Raw genomic sequence first — 26984 nt, 5'->3', positions numbered from 1 at the left:
GTGGTGCAACTCTCTCCAATTTGCATCACTGTGAAGAGTTTTGAGGCAAAATATTCGCAGTGAAGTTTGCATTTTTCTTTTTATTTGTCATACTCCTCCCAGTGAGTAAAGACTTTTTTGAGGACAGAAGTTATGTCACAAATTAGAAAACGCTCGGATTAAAACACCTCCGAAAGTGAAATAAGTTCCATTGATAGTTTTTACACAAGACAGGAACCTCAGCCTCCTGGGTGACATATCAACACTGAGCCCTCGATTTTTGTAGTCTTTTACTACGTCTTCTTTACCGGCTCACGGCTGCGTGGAATACTTACAATTATTATTATTATCTTATCTCATACAGTGCATTTACATGATGGTATCAATTCAAATCTTGCTTTAGTCGGACTATGCTCTCTTTCGGGGCAACTGCTGTTATCTTAATATTCATGGCAGTGAATAAATCGAATCATTGGCCGAAGGCATGTCATATCCAATACGATAGGTGGCGCTGTTTTCATTATATCTAGTGGTGATACAGCCTAGCGGAGAGCTAGCGGAGATTCTATTTCAGTCCGATTAAGCCAGTAATTCAAATGCATGTAACCGCACTGATAGATTACATGGGTTGTGTACAAATTATAGCATTACTTTTTGTAGGTATAGCTATGAACACTGGATAGGAATAATGACATTTCAGGACAGATGGGAGTCAGTCCGTGGAAACAATGTAAATTGTTGTAAACAAAACTGTACAAACAAAGTGCCTGAAGTGATTGTGTGACGAGTGAAAAAAAGAGCTTGAGAGAGTCGTTCAACTCCTTAACTTCTTTTGTGGATTTCTTTGCAATATTCCGTTGGAAAACGACGTCGTTCCTGTCAGAATATCTCCCCGTCTTTTCTTTGATGTTTAGCGGAAGAGGTTTTTACTGCCTTCCTTTACTCTGGCATACTGTCATAAAACCATCAGCTGCTCCTCCTGTGTTGTATTGAGTCACAAAAAGTTCATGAGCACTTCTTTTTATAGCTGTACCTCTGTTCCATCTCCACATGCTGGTACAGTACTCTGCCTTTTCCGGGGGTAGTGCCGTTCTCCAAGCTCTCTCTCGTGTATTAAAAAGCGCTGGCACTGTGAACAGCCCCGAAAGCTGACAACGGATTATTTGTTTCTCCAGGTCCGGACATTAGGGGGATTTGACCATTTGGCTCTCGCTGTGACCGTGGGACTGTAGAGAACATTCATGAAAGAGCCTCACGAGTTCAATATCTTGTATGGAGTTGAACAAAGTAGGCTACGCTGAACATGAACATGTGGTCGAGTTATTTTTTCCTTGGTACGAGAGGTGAAGGTATCATTATTCTTCAAACAAAGACCCTGTTGGATGGTTGAAGGGCGTCTGAAAACTCTCCCCCCGGTATATTTAGTTTGAAATGATATCCTCAATAGAAACGTTACTATTACATTTGTCTTTCTGATTCTTCTTTGCAATCTAATCAATCTCTTAGTAAACATTGTACACATGAGTTTATGTCTCAATCTCTAGTTTCAAGTCTTCTTCAATACAGCATGATGTTCATTTAGTAAATTAAGCAATTAAGGGGGTTGCTCCCCGGGCGTTTCACGGCTAATTTCCGCCTTGTGGGACTAATAAAGGATTAATTATGATTATTTATTATTATTATTTAGAGTCAAATAGACCATAAAGCAGCATATGCTTTAGGGCGGGTTTATACGGCGTAATCCAAGGAGCGGCTGTTTTGTAGTTGTATAATTCCTCCAAAACTTTACTCCAAATATTAGGCCGAGTGATTTAAGCTGCAGATTATTTTTAGTTTTCTCAACTGTAACATTGAGCTTTCTCCCACTGTTGGCCGTGCATGAGTTTATTGTTCTTTGTTTGAATGTTTAAAAAAAAACTTCTATTATATGGGCTTGTGCCTTTTTACTATGCTATATACAAAATCTTTTTTTTAATTTTTTTTATCAAAGAACCAGATATTTTCTAACTTGTCTTTTTTTTTTTACAGATCAGTTAATTCGGAGAATTTTAATGCCAAAAAGTCATGAAAACATCAATCATTATGTAACGTAGCGGTTAACCACCCGCCCCTCCTGCTTCTAGTCAAAGTCAAAGTCAGTGTTATTTTTAATTTCAATTTTTCATATATGCAAACATACAGAAGATTAAAAGTATGTTTCTCTTCTGTCCAACATGAAGTAAATAATAAGTATAAAAAAGTTTAAAAAAAGAGAACAACATACAAGCTTACCAACAACATAAACTAGGAGAACTACGAAAGACTATGAGTCTGTATTTTAGCAGCAGTCAAACATGGAGTTTAGCAGCATGCAGACATGTGAGTCTAAAAGAGGACGGAGTGGGAGGGTGGGGAGAGACTTCAGCTTCCTGACAGCCTGGAGGCTCCGATATCTCCTACCAGAGGGCAGGAGGCTGAAGAGACCGTGTGAGGGGTGGCAGGAGTCGCTCACAATCATGGTCGCTTTGCGCCCCAGTGTCAACACACGGGTGATAATCAGCGTCGCGATCCCTGTTTTCCAGGACCAGCAGGGTTAGTTTCAATGAAGTAAATCAGCTGGCAATGTTGAAGGTTGGTTGCTATAGTCTGCAAACTACAACTCTGCTAACTTGAGGTAGATCCATTTTCACGAGAGGGTGCCGTGCCTCATTATGCTTTTACTGTACCTCCGTGAAAAACTACTGACTGATTTTCATATCTTTAATATGCAAACCTTGTTCTTTTGCTTCCTTTATTGATTTCAACTGACAAGAAGCCAACGCTCCCTCAGTGGTTGAACTACCATTCGTCAGCATTTGTGTCTCTCAAAGCCTGTAAGCCGTTTGGAGGCTCAGCTGTCTCCTATGCATTCACATTTTATAACTGAATTAAGTCACTTTGTGATTTATATTCAAATCATTCACCACGAGGCAGTAATTAGAGATTCACCCTGACGCCCATTAGAATGCGAGGAAATGAAATTTGAGGACTTGAGCGAGGTAAAGATACCAATCATCGTTCACCGCAGCATTTTTATTTTAAGCATTCATAATCCCTCATTATCTCTCCGCACTTCCCCTCACCATCACCTCCACAACGTCATCGTCCATTACTTAGGCTATTATTTAAATGATAGTGTCATAAACGTCTATTACTACTTAAAGACGCTATAAGCACATTTCTACATTCAAACGAATCAGTGGGATTTTTTATTGCCACTGTCACGGATGCTGTCGAGGGAAATTCACTTGTTTTCAGAGTGTGGTCACAGAAACTCGTTCCTCTTTTAATATGTGTGCTACACATTAGCAAGACAGATCCCTCTCACTGTGAGCCATTCCCACGATAAGAATATTCAATCAAAGCAAATGTGTGTGCTGCTAGCATTTTTCTTAAAGGATTAAAGAGACATGCTGACATCACTGGAGACTGGGAAACCACAACGATTGTTTTGATTATGAGAAACATAGGGGAAAAGAAAAATAAACGATTTTGTGGCTGCGGCTTGTGGATGCATTTTCCCCCGGAGTAGCAGCCAGCTGCTTTCGCTTCAGTAAGTGATATCCAGTTTGTTGATTGTTATTTAAATTAAATGGTGAAACACAGCGCCAAACACTCCATGACTACCAACCATGTCCCCGGTGATTGTACCGTAAGGAGAATACAGAAGAGAATCGCTTAGCAGATGTTGCCCAAAAGGGATTTTTAAAATTTCTTTCCTCCTATGGCTTGTCTAAATCCTTTATAGCTCTTTATCACTGCCATGTTTTAGTGTTATTCCAAGAAGAACAACTGAGAAAACAATACAAATGCAGGACAAAATCATTATTTATTTTCTTACATTTAATACAATGTTAGGGGTGAATCCAAATTCATAAGAAGAGATGTGCGGACCTCCAATCAATTTTGTTTGTCAAGAACTTAATCAATGTGACACCACGATAAGAAACATTGGCAATAAAGAATAAGAAGGCGTTAAAAGACTAAAACGTTAAATTGTGTGTTAATATTTTTTGAAATATGGAAATGTTAAAAAAACAAACAGCTAGCTAACCTTACTGAGGCCCTGAACCCCTGCATGTTTGAATGGGAAACCCCAAACTTTTTTACCAGCCTCATGTGGCCGTGACCCGATGTAAGTTCTTTGATCCCGTGGTCGACAGATCTGTACTACAGGTATGGCTCATTAAAATATTTTTTCCTACAAGAGAAAGTGTATTTTATTTACTTTTTGTATTAAAATGACTTTTAATTAGCACCAAAACACTTCTATAACTATGTGTTAGGGAGTCCTTTGTCAAGCACTCCACAATATTAGCGACGTTGCTAGCTTAATTTGTGTAATGTTTAACACAAGTCTGTGATACGTCTTTTGTGTAACGTTAGTTTGCTCACTAGCAGGTCATTTATACTAGCCTATTGTAATATTTTTGGAAAGTGTCACAAATGAAGCAGTCTGTGAGCCCTAATAACGCCCTCCTGTTCGGGTGCTGCTTGCTGACCAACCTTAAATACATAGTTAGCTTGTACGCGTGTTACTTTACTATTCTGGTATTTTTGTGGGAGATGAAATGTAGCTAATCTGTTGTTATCGGGAAACACAATGTCTGGTTGTTTTGCTCGTCTTTCAGTCACGTAATATTTCGCAGTTGATTTGCTGGTCGTTTCTGGTCAAGAAATATGATCAGGGGTTGATGATGATAACAACGGATTTATGTGCAGATATTACCATCATATGATTTTACATTGTGTACCTTGTGTAGGTGGTTTGTCACGTTCCCTTAGCAAATAGTAGTTTTGGCTGAATGCTATTTTGTGATTGTTGCTTCAGAGAGGAGTATACAATGAGCGGTTAGATTCAGATATATTCTGATATTTAAGTTAGTAAAATTGAACAACTCTCTTCTTGTTTTTAAAAATCTTTTCTCTCCTCTTTTCAATCCATTGTACTTATCTGCATTTCAGACCCCTTTGAATGCTATTTTAAGGCTATACCTCTTCTAACCTGCAAATGTAAAATATCTTACCAATATTGCCATTTAGTTATTATACTTATACTAAGTTGTTTTTGTAGTTGAAGCCAATTTAAAGAAATATGTGGGTTACACCGGCAGTTTTTGAAGCACTGCCTGGGATTTTAAACTTGGTTCACACCAGGTGCCATCTTTCATTATTTAAACATTTTGACTCTGTAGGATCTAAATCTACTGACTTGTGCTTTTGCAAGAGCTGTTGAATCAAGTTTAATTAGGGAAATTGTTCATATAGCAGCTGACTATTTCACTTTAAGCAAATCTTCAAACTTTGTTGCTCTAAATAGTGAAATAATAATTAAAAAATATACATTTCTATTGCATCAGTAGAAATGTTTAAGAAAACTCACAGTTTATGTACGTGTAAAACAATTTAAATAGACTCAGATCCAGGTTCTATAAGTTACTATTGTCTAATAAAATACGATTGAACCTTAACCCAATGAAGTGGCCAAATTAGTCAAATTCAGGGTCTATTACTTAATACTTTATTCTAATGTGTTTGTACCTTTGTAAACTTCTGTGAGCTTGATTAGATTAAGACAAACACTCCTGGATCAGAAGGCTTTGGAGTAGCTGGATCAGAAACTACCATTGCACAAACAGATACTATGAGCAACTTTCTGGGTAAAGGCTGAATTTAAATGAGGTGTGTTGCAGTCATCGGTCAGTGGTTTCAATAGCCAGAAGTTACAGCTCGAAGATTAATTTGAAAACCTCAATACAAGCTTTGAATGTAAAAGAAAAAGAGTACATTTGGGACAGCCCAACAATGTATTGATCTCTGCATGCCTCTGTATAAAATATTGCTTATACATTGTCGCCCCTTGAGGGGTACTGCAACATATGTGTGTTCAGTCCGAGGCATTTATATCTACATCTGTCCCTCTTTTTTTAGACGATAATTGTGTTTTTCAGAAACAATACCGTCAGCTGGGGAATATTATTATCACCCAAACAAAAATGTCAGTTTGGGTTTCTGTGATTATTATCTTGCTGACTTACAGTTTAACAGGAGCTCTGTAAACTCTTTGAAAGCATTATTGAGTACCAAATTATAAAAACAAAGCAGCTGTTTAAACACGAATAAGCCATTTAAGTTCATCTGTTTCATATGAAGCCTGTTGGTGAATACTGTGTACTAACTAATCAATCTCTCACTGTTCATTATCCCTGAAATGTTAGTATTGACCGCGGGAGTCAGTCTGCACATGGAGTCATTTGGTTTGAATAGTCCTAATACTTAATCAATACAGAATGTTGACTTCCAGCCAGATCTGATCTCCAGATCTCCCAGAGACGTTGGGTGTTATTCTAATTTTGAATAATTGCTCGAATGTGACTTATATTACTGATTGTAAATCTGCAGTTCCAGCCGCATCAGCTTAATGTCTTTTGCAGGCATATTTTTAAAGTATCCCCGGGAGGGTTTTGGCAGCCTGCCACTGATTTTTGCTGTTGTCTCATGGGAGGACTACCAGATGATGATTATATTTCTTATCTTAGTAGAGACCCTTTGGCCAACTTCTGCAAAGTCCCTCCCTCCCAGTTACGCTCTATATTACGGGAGCAAAGTCCCAGGATGACAGTAAAAGTCCTATTTTGGTTCTATGCTAAGAAAAGATTGAGTGCAGTCGATGTTGATGGCACTTTGTGACGCAGTCGAGTCTTGTTATGCACATTCTGATCAGTTGTGCACAAACCCCATTAGTCTTCCACCCTCATTTCTCACACAAAACAAAATACCCTTGTGACTGCATCAGTGGTTGATGAAATAGCTGTTTGGTACCTCAGACTAATTCATTCGTATTAAGTCTTTGTTGATAGCAAGGAAAGACCAGAGCCCCGCAGGGTTTTGATCCGAACTATAAAAATCCATATGGCCCATAATTGTGTTCCCATTATGGTGTGGTGAATTAGATTCTATAGCACTTCCTGCTTGTTTTCTCAAGCTTTCTTTTTATGCAAGGCTGCTGTGGGCAAGATTTGGATGTAACTGTACACATATTTAGGCTCTGAGTGGGACACAGACCATGCTATACATGCAACGCATCCAGTGAAGCTGTAGGGCTGAGAGTGATGCATGACGTTGGTCCATTGGTAAAAAACATTTTCACAAATGGCGGGAAAAAAAACTGGAAGCTCAGGGCCCGGAAGAGACTCACTGCTGTAAACGTTCTCCTTGTTTCCTTTGTGCTGTTGGCTGTCGGCATGTGTTACAAGTAGGGACAGAGCACCCTTGGGAGTCTCGGTCACGGTCACATCTGCTGTGGTGCGCTCTGTACACGGCACCATTCAAAGCTGATAACCAGAGAGGATGATAATGTCTAGCGGCTGAGCGTTGGGAGAACGCTGTGTACTCTTTAGCCTCCTGGAACGTTATAATGAAACAGCTCAATTAGGTCCTTCAATAAAACACCCTCAATAGTTTCAACACAAACGACTACAAATTCATCCTGGTTTTTCACTCACCCGTTTGTGGCATCACCATCAAGCACACAGCATAAAGGCAGAAAGATGGAGAGCCGGAGAGCGGGAGGAGGGAGAGGATATTTTCCAGTAATGAACTGTGAACCAAATAAGAGACATTTGCATAATTTTGAGTTTGCCATGTCTGCTAATCTCTCTGGTGAACTCACTGGAAGTAATAGGGATCCACAGGAAGGACTGACGACTCTTTTCTACTCGGAGGTATGAGGAGGTGGGCGCTTAGCATTTAGGATATGACAAGCTTTGGATGTTAAATTTAGCAGTCAGACTTAACCTGTATGTTGTCCATCAAATGTTTCCAAGTTGCCATGAATATTTCTCTATCTTTTTGAGTTGTTTTTTTGGCAGAATCCCTATACTGTAACCTCCCTAAATCACAGAACACTGATATAATATGAGAAGAAGAACAAAACACTTGTTCATGCCGTTGCCTTCACAGCCAATGCAATGCCGAAGCCCATCAAATACTCATCAAAGACAACATGCGCTGGCGACAGTATTCATGTGTGCGATGCACAACTGATCATTTGAAGTCAGAAACACACAACAGAACACTGAACAAATTGGCTATCACAATAGCAATGGTGATCATTCAGACAGATACGTCTGTAGGCTTGGCTGACAGCATGAACCGATATTTGACAGGGACGAAAAGAAAAACATACGGCGCTTCTGAAACGAGCAAGATATCACAAGAAAGTCAGGCTGTAGCGACAAGCCAATTGTTTTATTAATATCAATAACATTACCTAGCAATTCCTCTTCCCTTCTCTCTGAAATAAACACACATTTACAGTGAGACTGCATTATGCAAAGATTAAATATGTAACAAGGTTTTAGAACAAAGAAACAAGAACAAACTTCCTGATGTACTTTTGAGAAAATAATTAGTTTCTTTATTTAAAGGATTTTCTTTTGATCTCGAACAAGGAAGAGGATTTGCCAATTCCCAAACTAAATGTGTGACACTCGCACATGGCGTCTGTGAAATGGCTCCTCGGTCATTAGACATCCAGCCTTTATTAGCTCACAGCCTTATTAAGCCTGCACACAAATAACAAATAATGGCGAGGACATGAAACCCTCGCTGGTGCCAGAAACGGTTGCTATGAGATTTGCGATGCAGCAGCAGTGTGTTGCCTCCACCGTCTGTATCCGATGATATAAGGCCTTTTGTTTTTCGTGTTCCTCCCACAGTTGGGGACTCGTCATGAGGGGATTACTGTCTACTGGTGGGTCATCCACATTCAGTCTCACATCTTTGATTTGCTTTTGTTGCTTTGCCACCAGCGTAGTGTTCATTACACCCACTCGCAACCAGGGAGAAGCTGAAGAAGGATACATGGACTGGGGACGCATGTGTCGATATTCCCACGAGTGACTACATTGTACCGGCAGTAGACACAGTTTTACACTAGGGGTCTGCTGCGAGCAATAAATACGTGCCTTTGCCAAATATTAATGTTAAATTTTCACTTGAAAACTTGAGCTTATCAATTTATTTTGTTACATGATATGGTACAAGGTAACGTTACTACTCCAGTGAAACCTAGCGGCTGAGGCGGGAGCCACCTGTCACTCAAAGCGGCTTCGCTTTGAATCACAGATAACCTTCACCGTGAATATAATTTAAAGGGGTGAGTTATATAAATATGTAACGCTCATTTAGTTGTCTTGCATTAGGTATATAGACCCCAACCCCTTTTTGCACCAGGCTGTAAACTTGTTTCTGTCTCCTGTAAAGTTGTAATCTATGGAGATCGATAGCTTTTGGAGCAAGTGAACTGCATATTTGGTCATTTCAGTGTGGAGGTTGCTGCTTGGTCTGGCCACATTAACCTCTCTGATGTCGTCCTCTACTCTCCTTTCATCTCACTTAGAAAAGGTCAGCATGTCCATGGGCCTCAGGCCACTAATTGGGACTTCATTAATTATGAATATATAGTGTTATCATATACTGAATATATAGTGTGACTGTGAGCTGGAAGAGGAGGACAGCAGAGGAGAAATTGAGCAACAGAATATTACGTCTCTTTCTTTCTCACCTTTAAAAGAGGGCTTTGCAGTATATGTCCTGAAATGTGATCGCTGTCTGATGTTGATGCACAGACAACAAAGGTACATATTACAGCTTATTAGTTTTTCCAAAAAGGTCAATGTGAATGCCTCTGAAGATGCATTGTCATGGCAACTCTGTGGCATAATTTTGGTGCCAAAGTCATTGTAAACCTTGAAAAAAAATGTAATCTTTTTACTTTATTATTCTCATCTATAATAGTTATTTTCAGAAAACACACAGAAATAATTATTTTTAATTTCTAATTAGATACTAGTTCGTTAACACACACATCTCGTCATTAGCAGTTTTAATGATGTAGTATACACTACTTGTGTTAGAAAGTTAAACATCAAAGTTCTCTCTCTGACATCTGTTTTATATTGCTGTGAAAACATCTCCTTCCATTAACACATGATGGGGTTATTATTTACCTTCGCCCAATCCTCAAGTAGAGCTTGAACGCACCATGCAAGGCAACGCAACCTTTTGCTAAAATTAGCCGTTGGTCTCCGTGGTGTCTGCCGACGAGCCTTTTCCTTTCACGAGTGAGTCACAGTGTGTGATTACGATGCAAAATGTTTTTAAGGTTGGTCGTCCATGTCTCGTGTCTCGACAAATACCGAGCCCCATGTCTTCTTCACCCTCCGACGGTTGTGTTTGTGCGGCTGTGATGTTATCGTGTCAACGTAAAGCTGTGTGTAAACTTGATCATCAAACTCAGCTAAAAACTGTCCTGTTGAGATCTCCACCAGTCAGCTCTCAGTATAGTCAGAATTTATATCTCAGGGCAAAGTCATGCTTGGTGTACTTTCTATAGCTTCCACCCCTGCTGCTGAATGTCAAGCCTCGGGTCACAGAGCGCTCACCTCCTGCTTTGTCTCCGTCAGACACACAGACACACACACACACACACACACACGCACACTCGTGCATAACCAGACATCTCATTGCTCTCAACAGTGAAAATGTGATTCTGATGACAAAATGCTTGTAATCTCAATGCTGTGCTACTATGTTGATGTCTGACAGGGTTGCTTTTCATTCTGTCTGCTTCTGAGCTACAAGCTAGAAAAGGTGTTTGACAGTTTGACCGACCTTGTTGTGTGAGTCGATGTACTTTAAGGAACATAGAGGCATTCCCCTATATTAGATATTTTAATTCTTGGGATTGGCACAATTTGTTTCTATTTGATGAGTTGTTTGATTGAACATAGCGATGCCGCTCTGTTGGATTTGCCGATCAAGTTGTGGAAAAAGCGACTGTTTTAAAAAGATTATGATTATACAGATTATGGCTGAAGCCTTGCTTTAAAGACTAGTTCACATTTTCTCTAAAGTATAATAATCACCTGTACCCAAAACAATACACCCACACCAACGCAGAGTCGTGCCTCGTTTTAACGCAGGGCGGTTTTTGGTCTGCTACCTAATTAGTCAGTATATAGCCACTGGAAAGAATAAGACATATAATTGTTCAGCACAGGATGTTATATAAGTGTGTGATTCTAGCTCTTAATTTATTCTCCAATTCCTCTTTTAATTCTGTGCCATCTCTCCTTCCAGGTTAGGCCCCGCCAAGGGACCCTCATTTTCTCCAATGCTACCAGGAAGCAGCACACAGTTCACGAGGCCCCGCGCCCGACGGCGAGTCGGAGAACGGCGCTCAGGGATTTGGAATCCTGGCTGGTTTAATTAAGCGAAGAGAATCTTTCTTAAACTGCAAAAAAGTCTCGCAGTTATTAAACTCCCGTAGAGTTTTCATTTAAAGACTTTAGTTCATTTATTTAACTTTTTTTTTTTCCACCACTCTAGCACCAGGGTGCAAATATGAGTGCGTAGACCTGGATGAGTCCCTTTTGTTTGAAGGTATAAAATTGTCTGCCATAAAGGCTTTCCCGTGGATTAAAAGGGCAATAGTGAAGGTCAGTGTTCCTTAACTCCTGCTTCCCGGGCCTTAGATCCAGTGCCATCTCCCTACTGGCTTGTTTTTTCTCTTCTTCAACTCGTCCACTCTTGGCGTTACGCTTTTGTGGGATTAAGTTTTAAGCCCTTGGACGCCCTCTTCAAGCATTTTTTTTTCCCCCCAAGGAATTTACTCCAGGCCAAAACTTTAACCAAAATAACCTCCCGGCGGGATGCAGTGAGGAGAAAAGAGAGGCGGAGAGGAAGCGATAGAGGGGGATTGAAGGGCAGAAGGCTTCGCCACTCGAAAAACACCAACAGCCGGATGAATAAAACATTTGAATAGAGAGTCGTGACATCTGGCCGAGGAGCGAGTTAGACATTCCCCTCATTCCCTCTCTCTTTCTTTTTCCCTGTTCTGTCCACTCTTTCGCTCACTGGCGTCCCCATCCTCTTCATCCCTTCTTCCATCCATCCCCCTCCCCCCACTTCCTGGTCTCTGTCCCTCTCTGGACGTCGAGGGTTCAGGCGGTCAGACAAACGAACAGAAACAAGCTTGTTTCGTCCGCTCTCGCTCTGTTGGGTTCCACCTTTGCGAGCCCCGTAACTGCCCAACTTCCTCCTCCCCCGACGCGGTGTGTGTGATGGTGTGTCCCCTCCTCTCTGTCCTGGAGACATGCCGGTGCAGGAGATGGCGGTGAGTCCTGTCAAGTCCCTGTACTGGGAGCAGTTCCCCCCCATGACGCAGCGCCGCGTCTACAGCACTCCTGTCTACCACGAGGGCCTGCTCTACGTGCTGGGGGGCTGCAACGAGACCGGCACCCCTCTGGACAGCGTCGAGTGCCTGGACGTAGAAAGCCAGGCGTGGAGCCAGCTGCCGCCGCTGCCCACCGCGCGGGCGGGGGCCTCGGCCGTGGCGCTCGGGGGCCAGGTGATGGTGCTCGGGGGCATGAACCAGCAGCAGACCCCGCTGGCCTCGGTGGAGATGTACCACCCCGACGAGGGCAAATGGGAGACGAAGGCCAGCCTGGGTCAGCCCTCCATGGGAGTCACCACAGTGGAGAGAGGTAAGAAAGTGTTGTCACGCTGCTTTCCATCACAAATGTGGCAGGACAACATTGTTGTCAACAGAGAGCCACTACGCTCACCAAGAGACACGTCAACAACGCTGAGCTGGTTATCGATGTGATTTGGGTGTGAAGACTGATTGGAATTGCGCTGCTGGTTCCCGTTTATGTTTATTTTGGTAAAAGAACACACAACAGGGGGCGTTGTTGCAGGTTGTGTTGTCTGCCACCAGAACCCCATTGGTTACTGACCTGTCGCTCAGTGCGGTGCCAATCGTCAGGTTTCCTGGCCGTCAAAGTTGGTGGAATGAATCCTTACCTGTGGGTTGTCTGGTGTCTGTAGGATTCAGCTGTTTGTCCTCGGCTTGAGATGTAGCGCTCTTCACTGATTTTCCTGACGTTAAACTTCAAACCCATATCTGCTGATCCTCCATTGTTGTGCTCGCATTGACCGAATTAAATTATAAAAAAACAACGATTGTCCATTTTGTAAACGCTTATCCCAAGCATCACTGTCCAATCACAGCTGAGCAACTGTGACCCGGATCAGCAGGTCTGTGCTTTGGAGTTCTTCTCATGACGCTGTAGTAGGAGCAAGAGTTGGCATGTTAAGAGTTATCTTATGTTACATGTTAAGAGGGTTACACTCAAGGCCAAGCACAGGAGTTAGTATATCATTAGCAATCAACATTATTGTTTGGGTTACATTTAAAAACAAAACATTGAGATTACACAGTCAAAGCTTAAGGTAAGGCAGCGACTGCTTTGCTTTAAAATCCTTTTGTTGTGTAAAGCAAAATCACATCTGTAGATTGTTTGTCATTTATTAAGTATTTCTGTAGTATACGTTTGAATCCTGTTCTGTTAAAAAGAAACAGCGGTTGATCTATATATATATATATATATATATATATATATATATATATAAATATATAGATATATACATATATATATATATATATATATATATATATATATATATATATATATATATATATATATATATATATATATATATATATATATGATAATACAGAAATTGCTCTGTGCTACATGTATCAACAATTGAAAAGGAAGCTAACATTTTAGCGTGTGACTGCAGCCTCAGTCTGTCTGTGTCGCATCATTTCATGGCACTGAAGGCATGTAGCCAGCAAATGCACGCCTGAAACCTAAAAAAGTCAGTTAGAGATTAAGTTGAAGTTGCTTTTGTCTGTGTCTGTCTTAAGCCAAGAAGCCGTTGTAGTAGAAAAGTTTATTTTGTATATTTCTGAATTATACTCTTCACGCATTTTGGGGTAAAAACCAACTTGTGCTTTCCTGGATAGGTCGTGCTTTATGTTACGTTTCATTGCATTCTTTCTTTCAGCCTGAATAAGTCTTCTTCCTCGGATGACTCCTAGATTGTTGATGTCTGTGAGGAAAGAGTTGCTCTCTAGCGTTCCTACATATTAATCATCCACACGCAGATCAGATGTATACGATTTTTATTTGACAGGTTTACTTGTGCCTTCACCCCATCAGTTACTGCCAAAAACTTCATGTTGGCTCATTACGCGTGGATTATGCAGCCGCTTTGACATATTCACAAGACTTAGAAACAACACCAGCACCAACAAACTCATTCGTCTGAAGTGGCGGGTGTTTACTAATTAGCTGTTCCTTTTTGGAAAGAGGCCCCTTCGAGCTGTTCAGTACCGGTGAAGCTGCTGAAGTGTCTCTCCACGTTGAAGAAGCTGCTCCGGATTTAAGGCTGAGTGGCGTTGAGGTCGATGACCACTCTCAAAAAGTCCCAAGATTCTGACGTTGCAAATAGTCAATAGGCTGCGCGCGTGTGTGTGTGTGTGTGTGTGTGTGTGTGTGTGTGTGTGTGTGTGTTTAGTAAAAGTATCTGCTCATATCTCTATCTGTGTACGTCTGCTACCTCGTGTGCTTTGGCGAAATGTCAAACGTAGCTTGTGTGGAGGAGCCGGCGTCACACAGTCTACCGCCATTGAATAAACACACTGGACGTTAATGCTCATTCCCCAGACGTGTGCCGGCTGCCTGAGGTTGTGTACGTTGGCACCGAGGGAGAAAGAGAGTCGCGAGGAAAGAGAAAGGAGAGTGTGACAAAAGAAACCAGAAAGGAAACGAAGCGATCACAAGCCATAATAGAGGAAGAGATATACTGAGAGATTTTAAACATTGCATTGACACAGAAAGGGAGGGAGAGAGAGAGAGAGAGAGAGAGAGAGAGAGAGAGAGAGAGAGAGAGAGAGAAGTGTGATGCACTTGTTGGAATTCCTCTTGGCTGCAGTTTCCTGTGTTTATACTTCGGGCTGCACGCTGTTGAGCGCTGCCGTGATATACCGGGGAATCAATATGACCTTTCAGGGTAATAGAGACGAAGCAAGGAAGTATTTCCATGCTTTTTACTCAATACAATGTATTTCAGACACACGACGAGGAAGAAAAAAAGATTGTTGAGTGTAATTGCATCTCATGTTGGCTTGTTCCCAGGGCTATTTAACGACATACGTAGCGAGAGAACAACACTCGAGTGTGTCAACGCTGTAGCTGGCTGCTGGTATTGCTGTTGTCGCTCACAGTGTGAACATAGCATCATAAAGTTAAACAGCCATATGTTCTATTGCCTACGCTGCTCTTTTATTTCCACCTCTTATGCATCGATCATCAACTGGAATTTTTATAAAACATCTTCCCTCGCAGTCATTGTAAACTGCATAATAAAGAAGAAAAAACATTACATAATATTATAGATTTGACTTAATTCTGTCTTGAGTCCGAGTTAATTTACTTTATAAGCCATATTGTCTGCAGCAACACCTTCATAATGTTTTACGTCACATATTCATATTCACCAAACGGAGCAGTGTGTGCAGTCTGCATAGTGCATTGTTATCTGGAAACAGCGATGCAGAAGAGTTCTGCTCCAAAGCCCTGCTGTCAAAACACTTCCTTAAGTGGATGCTGTCACCCTCATTAAAGGAAAACTCCCATTAAAGGAAAGCTTGACATTAGCAGCTCAAGCGCTGCTGTTTCCATGTCCTCCAGAGGAGATACACCGGGGCACAGTTTCCTCCTACACAGCGGTGTGAACATAAAGGGATAATTCACGAGACGGACACCTCATGCTATTTATTTACAATGATTTAGTCCATCCTCACTGTTTACAGTTGTCATTGATTATGGATGGAAGAAGAGATGAGTGATTCCTGTGTAATGTATCAATCTGAGACCGTACAGGAGCCAGTACTCATTTGCTGTTGTGCGTGTTACGCTTGAAATTTAACCCAATTATTTATTACTTCAGTCTTTTAAAGTCTTGTTTTGCAGCACAACATTTGAATAAAAGCAGTGCTCTGTTGATTACATCTTGAGTCAAACTTTTTGGCCCAATTATTCTGTCTCGTAGGAGACAAACTGTGAATAAGGAACGACAATTTGTATTTTAGCAGGAATGCAGTAGCACAACATGGAAATAAATGCAGTACCGTTTACCTAAATGTGAAAGTGCGATGTAAAAATCTTATTTTCCCTGAAAAACTAAAAACATTGTGTCACTTGAGCCACAATCGTGCAGCCCCCATACGCCGCTGTTTCCTGTGACATTCAGCGTTACAGTTACGACCTGCCAAAAAGGATTTGGAGTAAACCGTTATCCAGAACTCGGTGCACAGTCGCTCCTACAGTTTGCCTGCAGCAGATTCACGTGACGCTCCTGCTGCTGTGGCTGTGGATCTGCCCGTGAGGGTTACAGCATGTAAATGAGGTTCGGTGAGATGCCGGTGGAGGTGCAGAGCAGTGACGAGAGTGGTTGGGCAAAAACCTGCTGCTTCATTTAAATACAGCACGTCAGATCCTGAACCATGCAGTCGAATGAATGTTCCTCACTCAACAGATGACAACTGGTGAGTCCTTTCACGAGCACGTTGAGTTCAAATATCACCACTCTTTCTCCACAATGTCTGTTTCCATCCTCCCAGCCGGCCTCTCTGCAAAAATATGGTTGAAATTAAACTGGTCTGCAGTGCAAGAGAGGCTGGAGGCTCAAGTTGCTGCCACTAAATGGTGAATTGACGCCCAACTTATCTTTAAATAGGAAACAAGTTTTGTCCACGGGATTAAATGTGTACATGATATTCTAAGCTTGGCAGCAGTGGAAAGTTATTTTTGTCTAGTTGTTTTTTTTTTCGTTTTTTTTTCCATTTCTGCAGCCATCAGTGCAAAAAAAAAGTGTTTAAAAATACATAAGCTGTGTGCGTGCGTGTGTGTGTGTGTGTGTGTGTGTGTGTGTGTCTGTCTTTCCGATGGTGGTCTGATGATTGACATGTCTTGGCCAACACTGCAGCCCTACAGTCTCCTCATTTCTTCTCCTCTCCTCCTCTTCTTTTTTTCCTCCCTTCTCCTCTCCTTTCTCCTCTCCCCTCCCCTCCCCTCTCCTCTCCTCATCTTTCCCCTTTCCCCCTCTCCTCTCCTCATCTTTCCCCTCTCCTCCTCTCTTCTTCTTTCCCCTCTCCTCTCCTCCCCTCTGTTTTTCTGTCTGTTTCTAGACTTCCTCTGTAGTCGACTGATCAGGCGAGCGTTGCTGTTCCTTGGCAACATGTGTGCAACTGCCATGTTTGTTTTTAGACTAAAAAGAGGGAGCAAGCGCACAAGTTGTAAACGGCGTGTGTGGAAGATTCAATACATATATTTCAATAAATAGTCCGTAATACGATACAAAGACGCCTCAGTTAATCATGTAATGATTCATTCTCTCTCCTCTAAGATGTGGAGCCCTGGGCTGAGGAGATCAACCTCTAGAGCCAGTAACATCCTTTAAATCACTTCTTAAAACCCATTTTCACACACTGACATTTATGTGATGTCATCGCTTTACTGCTTTTTAATTTTACAAAATGATTGAACTAAATGATTTCATTTGATTTATTACTTAGTTTATTTGTATTGTATTGATTGGTTTTATTGTTTCATTTGTTGTCTGTTTGAACTGGGCTTGGTCTTGCTTCGTTGGGCCTCAGTGTTGAGCTTCCTGCTGTTATTGCCTCACTTTAGCTGTTTGTCTGTCAAAGCACTTTGTGAACTCTGTTGTTAAAGGTGCTATATAAATATAGTTATTATGATTGTTATTATAATTGTTTTGAATAATACGAGTCATCCATCCATCCATTTTCATTTGCTCAGTCCGGGGTCGGGTCGCGGTGGCAGCAGGCCCAGCAGGCCGGCCCTGGCTTCCCTTTCACATCTCTACATTTTCCAGCTCATTCTGGGGAATCCTGAAGTGATCCCAGGCCAGCTGGGAGATATAATCCCTCCAGCGTGTCCTGGGTCTTTCCCGGGGTCTCCTACCAGTTGGACGTGCCTGGAAAACCACTAATAGGAGGCGTCCAGACGGCATCCGAATTAGAAGCCGAGACCAACTCAGCTAACTCCTTTTGACGCAAAGAAAAAGAGTAGCGGCTCAACTCCAAGCTCCCTCCTGATGTCAGAGATCCTTACTCTATCTCAAAGGCTGAGCCCTAAAGAGGATGTATCCTCTGTACATCATAATAATAATAATAATAATAATAATCAAAATGGTTTTGAATTCATATAGTGCTTTTCTGAATACTCGAAGACGCGTCACATAGGAATCATTCACACACTGATGAGAGGAGCTACCATGCAAGGTGCCACGTCAGAACTATCTAACTTTCATACACCGTAGTCGCAGCTATACGGGAGCAATTTTTGGGTTACATGTGTCCGAAACCTTGTTCTTTCGTTCACGCTCCAGACTTTGTGATCATAAGTGAGGGTTGGAACGTGGACCAACCAGTAAATCGTAATAATACGAGTCAATTCAACTCAATTCGTAGTATTCTCATGATGTATCGTACACAGCATTTCCTATACCAATATGGGTTACTGCAGCTCATTGGTCATGGTTTTAATTTGAGGATAATAAACTTTAATTTCAACAGTTGTTTGCGATATGTGATGGACCACTATATATATTATATGAAATAATTTTGTTTAATTCTCCGAGGAATGACTGATTCCCCTGAAAAACCTGAGTTGGATTGTGAGCTTTGTATTGATATAGCCGTATGTAAGACTCTAAGGTTAGATCATCCAATGTGTCTCAGTTAATATTTACTCCCCTCCTTTGCCCTTTTATATAGTTCTTTCCCTCTCACCTCTTGATGTATCTTTTACCTCTGGCTGAGCCTAGTTTGCACAGAGACATGAAACATAGTGTATAATAAAAGCAGCCCCCCATCGCTCCCTTAGAACATCTAGATTTTAGTCTCCTTCATGCAGAGCCAAGATTTTAATTGCTGCTGTAGCGTGACTCAAAAGTGTCAAACTCCCACTGCACCGATGAGTATAATTTCCTTTTCCCCCTCAGTCTGTGGTTAACGGCCACTGCCCTCTCCTCTGTCAACAGTCACTGTCTGCTGTGGAAAGGAACCGTTCCTTCCGCAGGGCTTTCAAGCCCCCCGAATGACCTAAAGTAAGTTTCTACCAGGAGGGAGATAAAGGCATGCTGTCACGGCTTCAAAGTGGTGGAGGAGGAGTGAAGTCAGTTCCAAACAAAATATCAGGAAAGACCTTTCACTCGCTCCTCTTTTGAGATAGAGAGAGAGGAAATTAGTGAAATATGTCTGCTTTTACCTCCTTTGTGCCTCAAAACTTCCTCTAGACACGTCTAAGCCACATCCATAACCACATATATAGCCACGTCTATAGAGACGTTTAAAGCCACGTCTATAGAGACGTTTAAAGCCACGTCTAGAGAGAGACGTTTAAAGCCACGTCTAGAGAGACGTTTAAAGGCACGTCTATAGAGACGTTTAAAGGCACGTCTATAGAGACGTTTAAAGCCACGTCTATAGAGACGTTTAAAGCCACGTCTATAGAGACGTTTGAAGCCACGTCTATAGAGACGTTTAAAGCCACGTCTATAGAGACGTTTAAAGCCACGTCTATAGAGACGTTTAAAGCCACGTCTAGAGAGAGACGTTTAAAGCCACGTCTATAGAGACGTCTATAGCGATGTCTATAGCCACGTCTGAGTCCTTTAAAGCCACGTCCATAGCCACGTCTATAGAGATGTCTATAGCCACGTCTATAACCACATCTATACTCTTGTCTACAGCCACATCTATAGCTACGTCTATAGCTACTAGCTACGTCTACCTGAATTTCCCTTCGGGGATCAATAAAGTAATTATCTATCTATCTATCCATCTATCTAGCTATCTATACTCACGTCTATAGACACATCTATAGGCGTGGCTTTATTCATCTCTATAGACGTGTCTATACTTATGTCTATAGCCACATCTGTAGCTCATGAGGAGAGTGGTTGTCCTCAAAACACAAGGTAATGGGTTCGAACCCTGTTGCCCACTTCTCTTTGATGACTAAGGATGTGTAAAATGCAGAGCATAATTCCCCCAGTGTGGGATTAATAAATTATATATATATTTTAAAAGCCTATAGACACAACTATAGCTCCATGGCTTGCTTTTCTTAAACAAACTTGCGATAACCTGTTTTTTGGGCTCCCAGAGTTCAGAATGCATTATGCGACAGTCTGTTTCATTCTGCTGCGATCACAGGTGCTGTGCTGCGTCTCTGTGAGCTGGTAATACACTTTGGGTCAGCTTGGTCATGTGATGGATTTAATTGGTAAAAACAAACTTAGAAATATGTTCGCAATATTTTTATTTTACCACCGTCCCAAAAATGATTTAAACCGCTCTGAAGTCCACAAACCATCAAATATTTTGAATGTTAGCATTTCAATTTTCTACATAAAAACAGATTGTAATTTAATGGATTAAAACAAATCTTATCATTAGTAGTTTTAATGATGATAAGCTGCTTAGACCTAGTGTAAACAGCTCTCAATCCATCTCTAATATCTATGTGAAAACAATATAGATAGACTTCAAACAACTAAAGATATTATATTTTCTCAGAAATTAACAAATTTCATGTGAACACATCATGATAACTTAAAATTTACTAAAATACTCGTTTTCACTGAACAGAGCCTGAACACATCTTAATGTGAAGGAACCTTTGTTTGTTAGCTGTTAGCGGTGCTGCTAACGTTACTAGCTCTCCTCCTGTCAAATAAAACTCAGATTGTTTTAAAATTTAACATTATGAGAGACTAAATTAACATGAATGATGGCCTGATTTCATATTTGACTGAATATCGGAGAATAACGACTGTTAGTAAAACTTTATCTCACACTGTGATGCTAACGTGAGAGGGTGAACAGCGGTCTGTTACACCACCTTCTCACAACAATGTGTCAAAGAGGGCAGCGTGGTCAGCACTCTGAGAATGCCTAATTTATACATAATACATATACTAATTTATAGTTTGCAGTACCTGCATAGAGCTACTAACACCTTATAAGGAATGGACGTTGGATTGGACATCATGTAACCATTTGGTCATGACAAATAAATAAATTAAAGGCCGCCTGACAAAATAATTAGAAAACCGCTAATCCACATCAAACAGAAATGACATGCTACACCCAAATCCACTCAAGTACCGTGTTTCATGTCTCCTACAAGCCAGGCCCGACCTAAAGGACCAGGTCCAGTGTGGGTTGAATGCTCATTGGCACGTCTGTGGTGTATTACTTCTGGTGTATGAAACAACTCTGCTGTCACGTCTCTGCAGTTTTTTTTTTTATCAAATGAAACAATAATCTGAGCTCATGTCATTTCTCGCCCACGTCCAGGGCGTTGTCTCCCTCTCTCTTCCTCTGCTGGCCACTCTCGTACTTAACTGCAGTAACGTCCACAAATGATACATATTTTTGGTGATTCTATATTTTTTTTTCGCGTCAAAGATGATTGCACTCCCCGCAGCCCGGGACCTGCATTTTAATCGCTCGGTAGACTGCAGCTGCCAAGTACAACAGCAATTTAAGAAAACAAAACTGCTTGGAGGAAGAAGGAGGGATAAGAGACATCTTTCCAGGGTTTTGAGTGCTTTCTTTTATCAGCACTGATGCCAATTCAGATTGTGTCTCCACATCTCCCCGGTAACAAGGTAAAGAAGTGCCAGAGGACACAGCCGGGCAGATGGCGCAGCAGTTTCTGTGTATCTTTTTCAGCAGCTCCATTGAATCAAAACAGTTGTCGCTTTGCCGAAGAAATCCAGGTGGCTGTTGTTCTGGGCTTATGTGACACGTGTTCAGTAGTTCCCCTCAAAACTCTTCGGTAGCGGTCGGTTACAGCGCAAACCTCGTTTGTCCCCGTTACTCACCTAATCATGAACAATCAAAACCAGCGGTGGTGTTTGTGCTCGTGAGACATAACTAGTAGCACATTTCACTTACAGATATGAACCAACTCTAACCCTCAATGTTTCACAAGCGCCGTCTGCTTAACGTGGGGCGGAGGAGAGAGCATGACGACCGACACGCGTGTTCAGCAGTGACACAACATCTGACTTGGAGTAGCAACAGACGTTCACAGATAAGTGGAACGTGAATTGACATTAATCCCTCTTTGAAAACGAGTACGTCATCTGTAGCTCTCACATCACTGTAAAGGATTTGAATTAGCACAACAATGTGCATTACCTGAAAGGAAAACTGCCTGTACTCTTGAATAAGCTGGTTTATGCCCGTACTTAAACCAGAGCTGGTGTGTGTGTGTGTTTACCTTTCCCCTGCTTTGGTTCCATATTCTGTTTGTCTTCCTTCATAACGCCTTATGTTTCACCCCCCACAAACCGACTGAGAGCATCCTGAGACACTCATTAAATGCTCCTCTGAGCGGCTTGTTCACATCAAGGAAATCAGCATTGAACCCAAGAAACAAAGTTATTTTTAAAGCCGTGTGTCGTTTGCGCAAACGTGAACGGTCCTCTTTTTAAAAAGGGATTTCATTTTTTCTAAGAGGCTTGTATTCATGAGCAGAAAAGCCTGAGATAATGACATCAAAGTGCCATTTTTTTTTTTTTTACTCCTGTACACTCGTACTAGCACAACGCTTCTCCTTTCAGTGTTGTGGCTTTAAAACATGAAGCTGATGCTGGGAACAGAGTTTCATACTTTCTGCTCTCCACGCACTTTAGCAAAGCCCTAAACCGGTTTCTATTTCACGCTGAGAGCCTCGGATGACAGCAGCCTCTGGTCGTGTGGCCCGGCTGAGCTGAGACTTTGCTGGAGGGCACACGCTGGAGTTACTGCATATTCATGTCTCGCTCAATACTGTATCACGTTTTGCTGAGAGAAACATCTGTATCTGCTTCCGACTCATCGATTCTTATCTTCTGTGTTTGTCTCTGTTCTGCCAGAGCCGCGAGGCAACAAACATCATTGAGAAAATCTACCATGAAACGCAAGCAAGGCTAATGCGTGTAGCTTTTGAGAGATACAACGACACAGTTCACTGATCTACGGACAATTCAAGATTGTGTTTTTCAGAGTTATTTGCAGTGAAGATGTTCAATAATTTAAGGTTCAACCGTTTAATATTACAAATACAACAATGAGCTGAACTCACACATGAAGGATAACTTGGGTTCAGCCTCCTCAAGGGTCTTTAGGAGTTGAAGCATTTACAAACTGTACACACACACACACACACACACACACACACACACACACACACACACTTGAAGGTCCTTCCTTACTGTCAGGCTGCACATCAAGCTGAGCTTTCAGATCACAAAACACTTATAACACTTTAATCACTTTGGTCTTTCATCTGGTGCAATATATAATGCATTTAAGTACTTTTCTTTTCTATTTATATTACTTGATTTTTATTTACTAGATGTCTCGTGTGTGCACTGCTGCTGTAATCCTGCAATTTCTCCACTGCAGGACTAATAAAGAATTATCTTATCTCTCTCTCTCTCTCATTACCGGATACTCGTCAATGATATGCCCGGCTTGCAATAAGCCGAATGAAACAGAAAACTTCATCTGTCACGAAATAATAATCATGAAGTGGGGTCTGCCTGTTTGTGCATTATTAGGCTCAAACGACGGGAGGTGAATGTTGGCGTAGTGGTGTCTACTGATGTAGTTTTGAGTGTAGCAACGAGCCCGATACCGATAACCTCTGTTTGTTGGTGCCTTTTGTAATTTCCTTTAATAGCTGAGCCAAATGTAGACGTTAAACAACATCAACAACACTCTACATAGGGTCAGATGGGAGGAAACGTTCCAACGGTAAATGGAAAGTTTGGGGTCAGTAACTCAGAAACGTGTGTGTCTGGTGGAAACCGTTCTTTCTGGACTCATCATCCTGAGTGCAATGCACTTCTGAGACCAATGCTCTTTATCTTCTCCCTCAACTGGAAAGACTCCTCACTCCTATCGCTGTGAGTGCCGCTACTGCTCGCTCCACTTTCACAGAGCGACTGCGAAACATTCAACAAAAGGTCAGTCCTCTGCCAAAAAACACTCAGAAACTGTGCCGATGTCCAAAGCAGCGGTAGACAGAGCAGCAGATCTGATGTGGATGGGGCTAAAAAAGCAATAAAATAACTCCTGCGAGTGCAGCAAGCATCACAGGTTGATAATGCGTAGACAGCTGTAGATTATCTGAGAGCGCTGAAGTCATTTTAAAAAATGAAACAAGGTGAAAACATCACATTTCATGTTCCCAGCTGAGCCACATATCTAGACAGGAGAGGCTTTAGCCAAAGACTCTTAAGTGTTGGAGGCAGGATCGCTGATGCTGGAAGTCGGGTGTGTGATGATGCTCCGTAGACGCCAGTGGCAGCGCCTTTTCCCCTTGGAGAAAAACACTTTAACCAGGGGAAGCCCGGAGCCCTGCGGAGGCTTCAGGTTACAGATCAAAACCTCACAAACAAGAGCCGGCGGCCTGGCGGTGTCAAATGCAACGGCATTAAAAACCACAGCACTCACTTGTGTTCCTTGATCTGGACGGGGGGGCTTTCATGTGCTCGGGAGGGAAAGGAGGGAAGCAGGGAAATGAGATGGAGGAGAGTGAACGGGAGGAATGAAAGAAGATGAAGCAAAAGGCAGGTGCATTCATAATAACAGATGAGTTTTTGCCGTCTCCAGCAACACCTGCTTAACAAAGACGGCCATCAGCAAGCGCTGGCGGGAAGCGTTAGAAAGAAAGAATGAATATGTATCCCAGATGTTAGAAAAACAGACTTCAATTGACAGCGATGTTGAGCTCACACTGCGCTCCATACTGTATGTTTGATGATAGAGCAGCTTTGGGTTGGCTTCTATCAGCTTCGACATGCAGACCGACTTCAGGCTTTTGCTGCTCTTACTTTTTTTTTTAAGGCCCGCCATGTTTTCACTGTTGAAAACTTTCCTCAGGGGACCTACTCCCCCTTTAAAGAGAAATCCACCCATCTGGCATTGCACTCCTGTAACATGTTCAGGCTCATTATGGAAGTCTCTTATCTTTGTTTTATTCTTGCATCAAGTACTGTACTTGTTTTGTACAATTTAGAGGTTCTTGTACTTTACTTACCATTTTATGCAACGTTATAATTCTAGTCAAATACATCTCCAAGGCAATTATTACAGATATTGCATTTTCAAAGCTTTACTACTAGCTCATTCTTATTTTGGTATAATGTTGTAGGTTAAGCTACCCGGGAGCATACTGCATGAAGTAGTTCAAATAGGCTCATTGAAGTGATGAGTACATACATGCATCAAATGTCATAACTCAATGATATATCCAATGATTTTGAAATGGGATTTTCACTATAATGACTACTTTTGGTACTTCAAGTATATTTTGATAGACAATAATGTAGTAAGTGTTTTTTTTTATTAGAAGATAAAAAATGATTATCATTATGGCACTATTGCTCCCTTATCTCCCCCGTCTCCTGTCCTGAGGCTCTTTTTGTTTTTCTAATGGTATTCTGATAGACAATCTGCCGTCAATGAGATAAAACAGGGGCACTGTGTGTTGGCTCGACACACCGATGGCCCGTTAGGTGCCAACAAAAAGGACACCGTCATGCTAGTGGGCTCAATAAAGCAGCAGAGACTAAACCGCTGTGTCACAGCCCTGTATACGTGACAATCTCGATCCCGAATCGCAAAGACAAAGGCTTCAGCACAGTAATATTTCCATGACCCGTCTATTTTCTATAATCTTTATGATAACATTGAAGTGTGATCTAAGTGGAAGCACACACTCCCTTGTACAGATCAGTTATGATAACAGCAGCTGATGTCACTGTTGCAGTTAATCGCTTCAGCTTCACTGCTCCACCTACTGGATAGATTCATCATTGCAACTGATTTCCACGTATGGCGCCCTAGGGGAGAGTCAAGCCGGGAGAACTTATTGCAGTATTCAACGTCATCGCATTCAGCATATTTGTCCTCACATTGTGCAGCCCTTGTGTTATGCTAGGAGCAGCTAATGTAGCCTTTTAGTCTCCAGCCTCAACAGAGATGAAAAGCGGGCTACAGAGGTCTGGTAAGCTCGCTTCATTCTAACTCTGCACCACCAATTTTCACAAACACTCGCTGAAGTGACATCACGTGGGGCAGTTTATTAGATGCCTTTGGAGTCAAAAAAGCCTTATACAGCTTTTTTCACACATTGCATAAGTACTCCCTAGTACGAGCATGGAGCGGAGCTCACGGTGTTACGCCCACAGACTGTATATAAGCAGTGGACGTAGTCATCGAGACATCACCCATTGGTTTGTAGACTGATGTTAGTAAGCCTTAAGTTCGTCGCCATCTTGATATACCGTTGCCATTTTGGCTTTTTTGCATCCGGTGAACAGAAGTGACCATATTTAGAACGTGGAGGAGCCCCGTCCTAAAGCATCCCCTGCTCTATGGTCTGTTTGACTCTATATGGACCATAATTTACTAAATGAACATCATGCTGTATTGAAGAAGACTTGAAACTAGAGATTGAGACATAAACTCATGTTTACAATGTTTATACTGAGGGAATAAATCAAGAGAAAATTAGAGTCATTTTCTATACAACCAGACTTCTTTTGGCAACCAGAGGAGTCGCCCCCTGCTGGTCAGTAGAGGGAATATACACTTTCGACACTACCACAGAGAGAGAGAGGGAGAGGGAGAGAGAGAGAGATCCCTGAAGCTGAGAGAAAAGCTTGTGTACGGTATTTAAAAGTTGGGGAGAACTCGAGAGACGGGGGGACCCGAGGGAGCATCTTCTGTTCTTCTCAGGACCGTGTATCCTGACAAGCCGACATCGCTGCAGGGCGTGACACCGAGCTGCTGGAGACACACCATCACCTCCTCACACTCTCCATCTGAACTTCCCACCGTACCACATTGTTAGCACCTGATTTGTATGAATTGTGCCTCGGGCGAGCATTCGATTGGCTGTGATTGGGAAAAAGTTTAACTTCAGCATTGTTTAAGTTTAGAAACTCTTAGTACATAACATCCTGTTTCATTT

At 41.8% G+C, this 26984-nt stretch overlaps 1 protein-coding gene across 1 annotated transcript in view; it reads left to right on the top strand.

The window, feature by feature from the left end:
* Positions 1-12123: 12123 nt before the first annotated feature.
* The window catches only part of klhdc8b (kelch domain containing 8B), a 103867-nt gene continuing 89006 nt past the window's right edge, over positions 12124-26984 (top strand). Inside the window, exon 1 of the mRNA XM_068597287.1 lies at positions 12124-12548. Within this exon, the coding sequence (XP_068453388.1) occupies positions 12158-12548 (391 nt within the window). The 5' untranslated portion in view covers positions 12124-12157. The remainder of the gene's footprint in view (positions 12549-26984) is intronic.

Source organism: Clinocottus analis, unplaced genomic scaffold (genome assembly GCF_023055335.1).
Source record: "Clinocottus analis isolate CAN_PGR_092001 unplaced genomic scaffold, fCliAna1.0.p SCAF_4, whole genome shotgun sequence".
Classification (NCBI taxonomy): domain Eukaryota; kingdom Metazoa; phylum Chordata; class Actinopteri; order Perciformes; family Cottidae; genus Clinocottus; species Clinocottus analis.
This window is presented reverse-complemented; position numbering and strand designations above follow the sequence as displayed.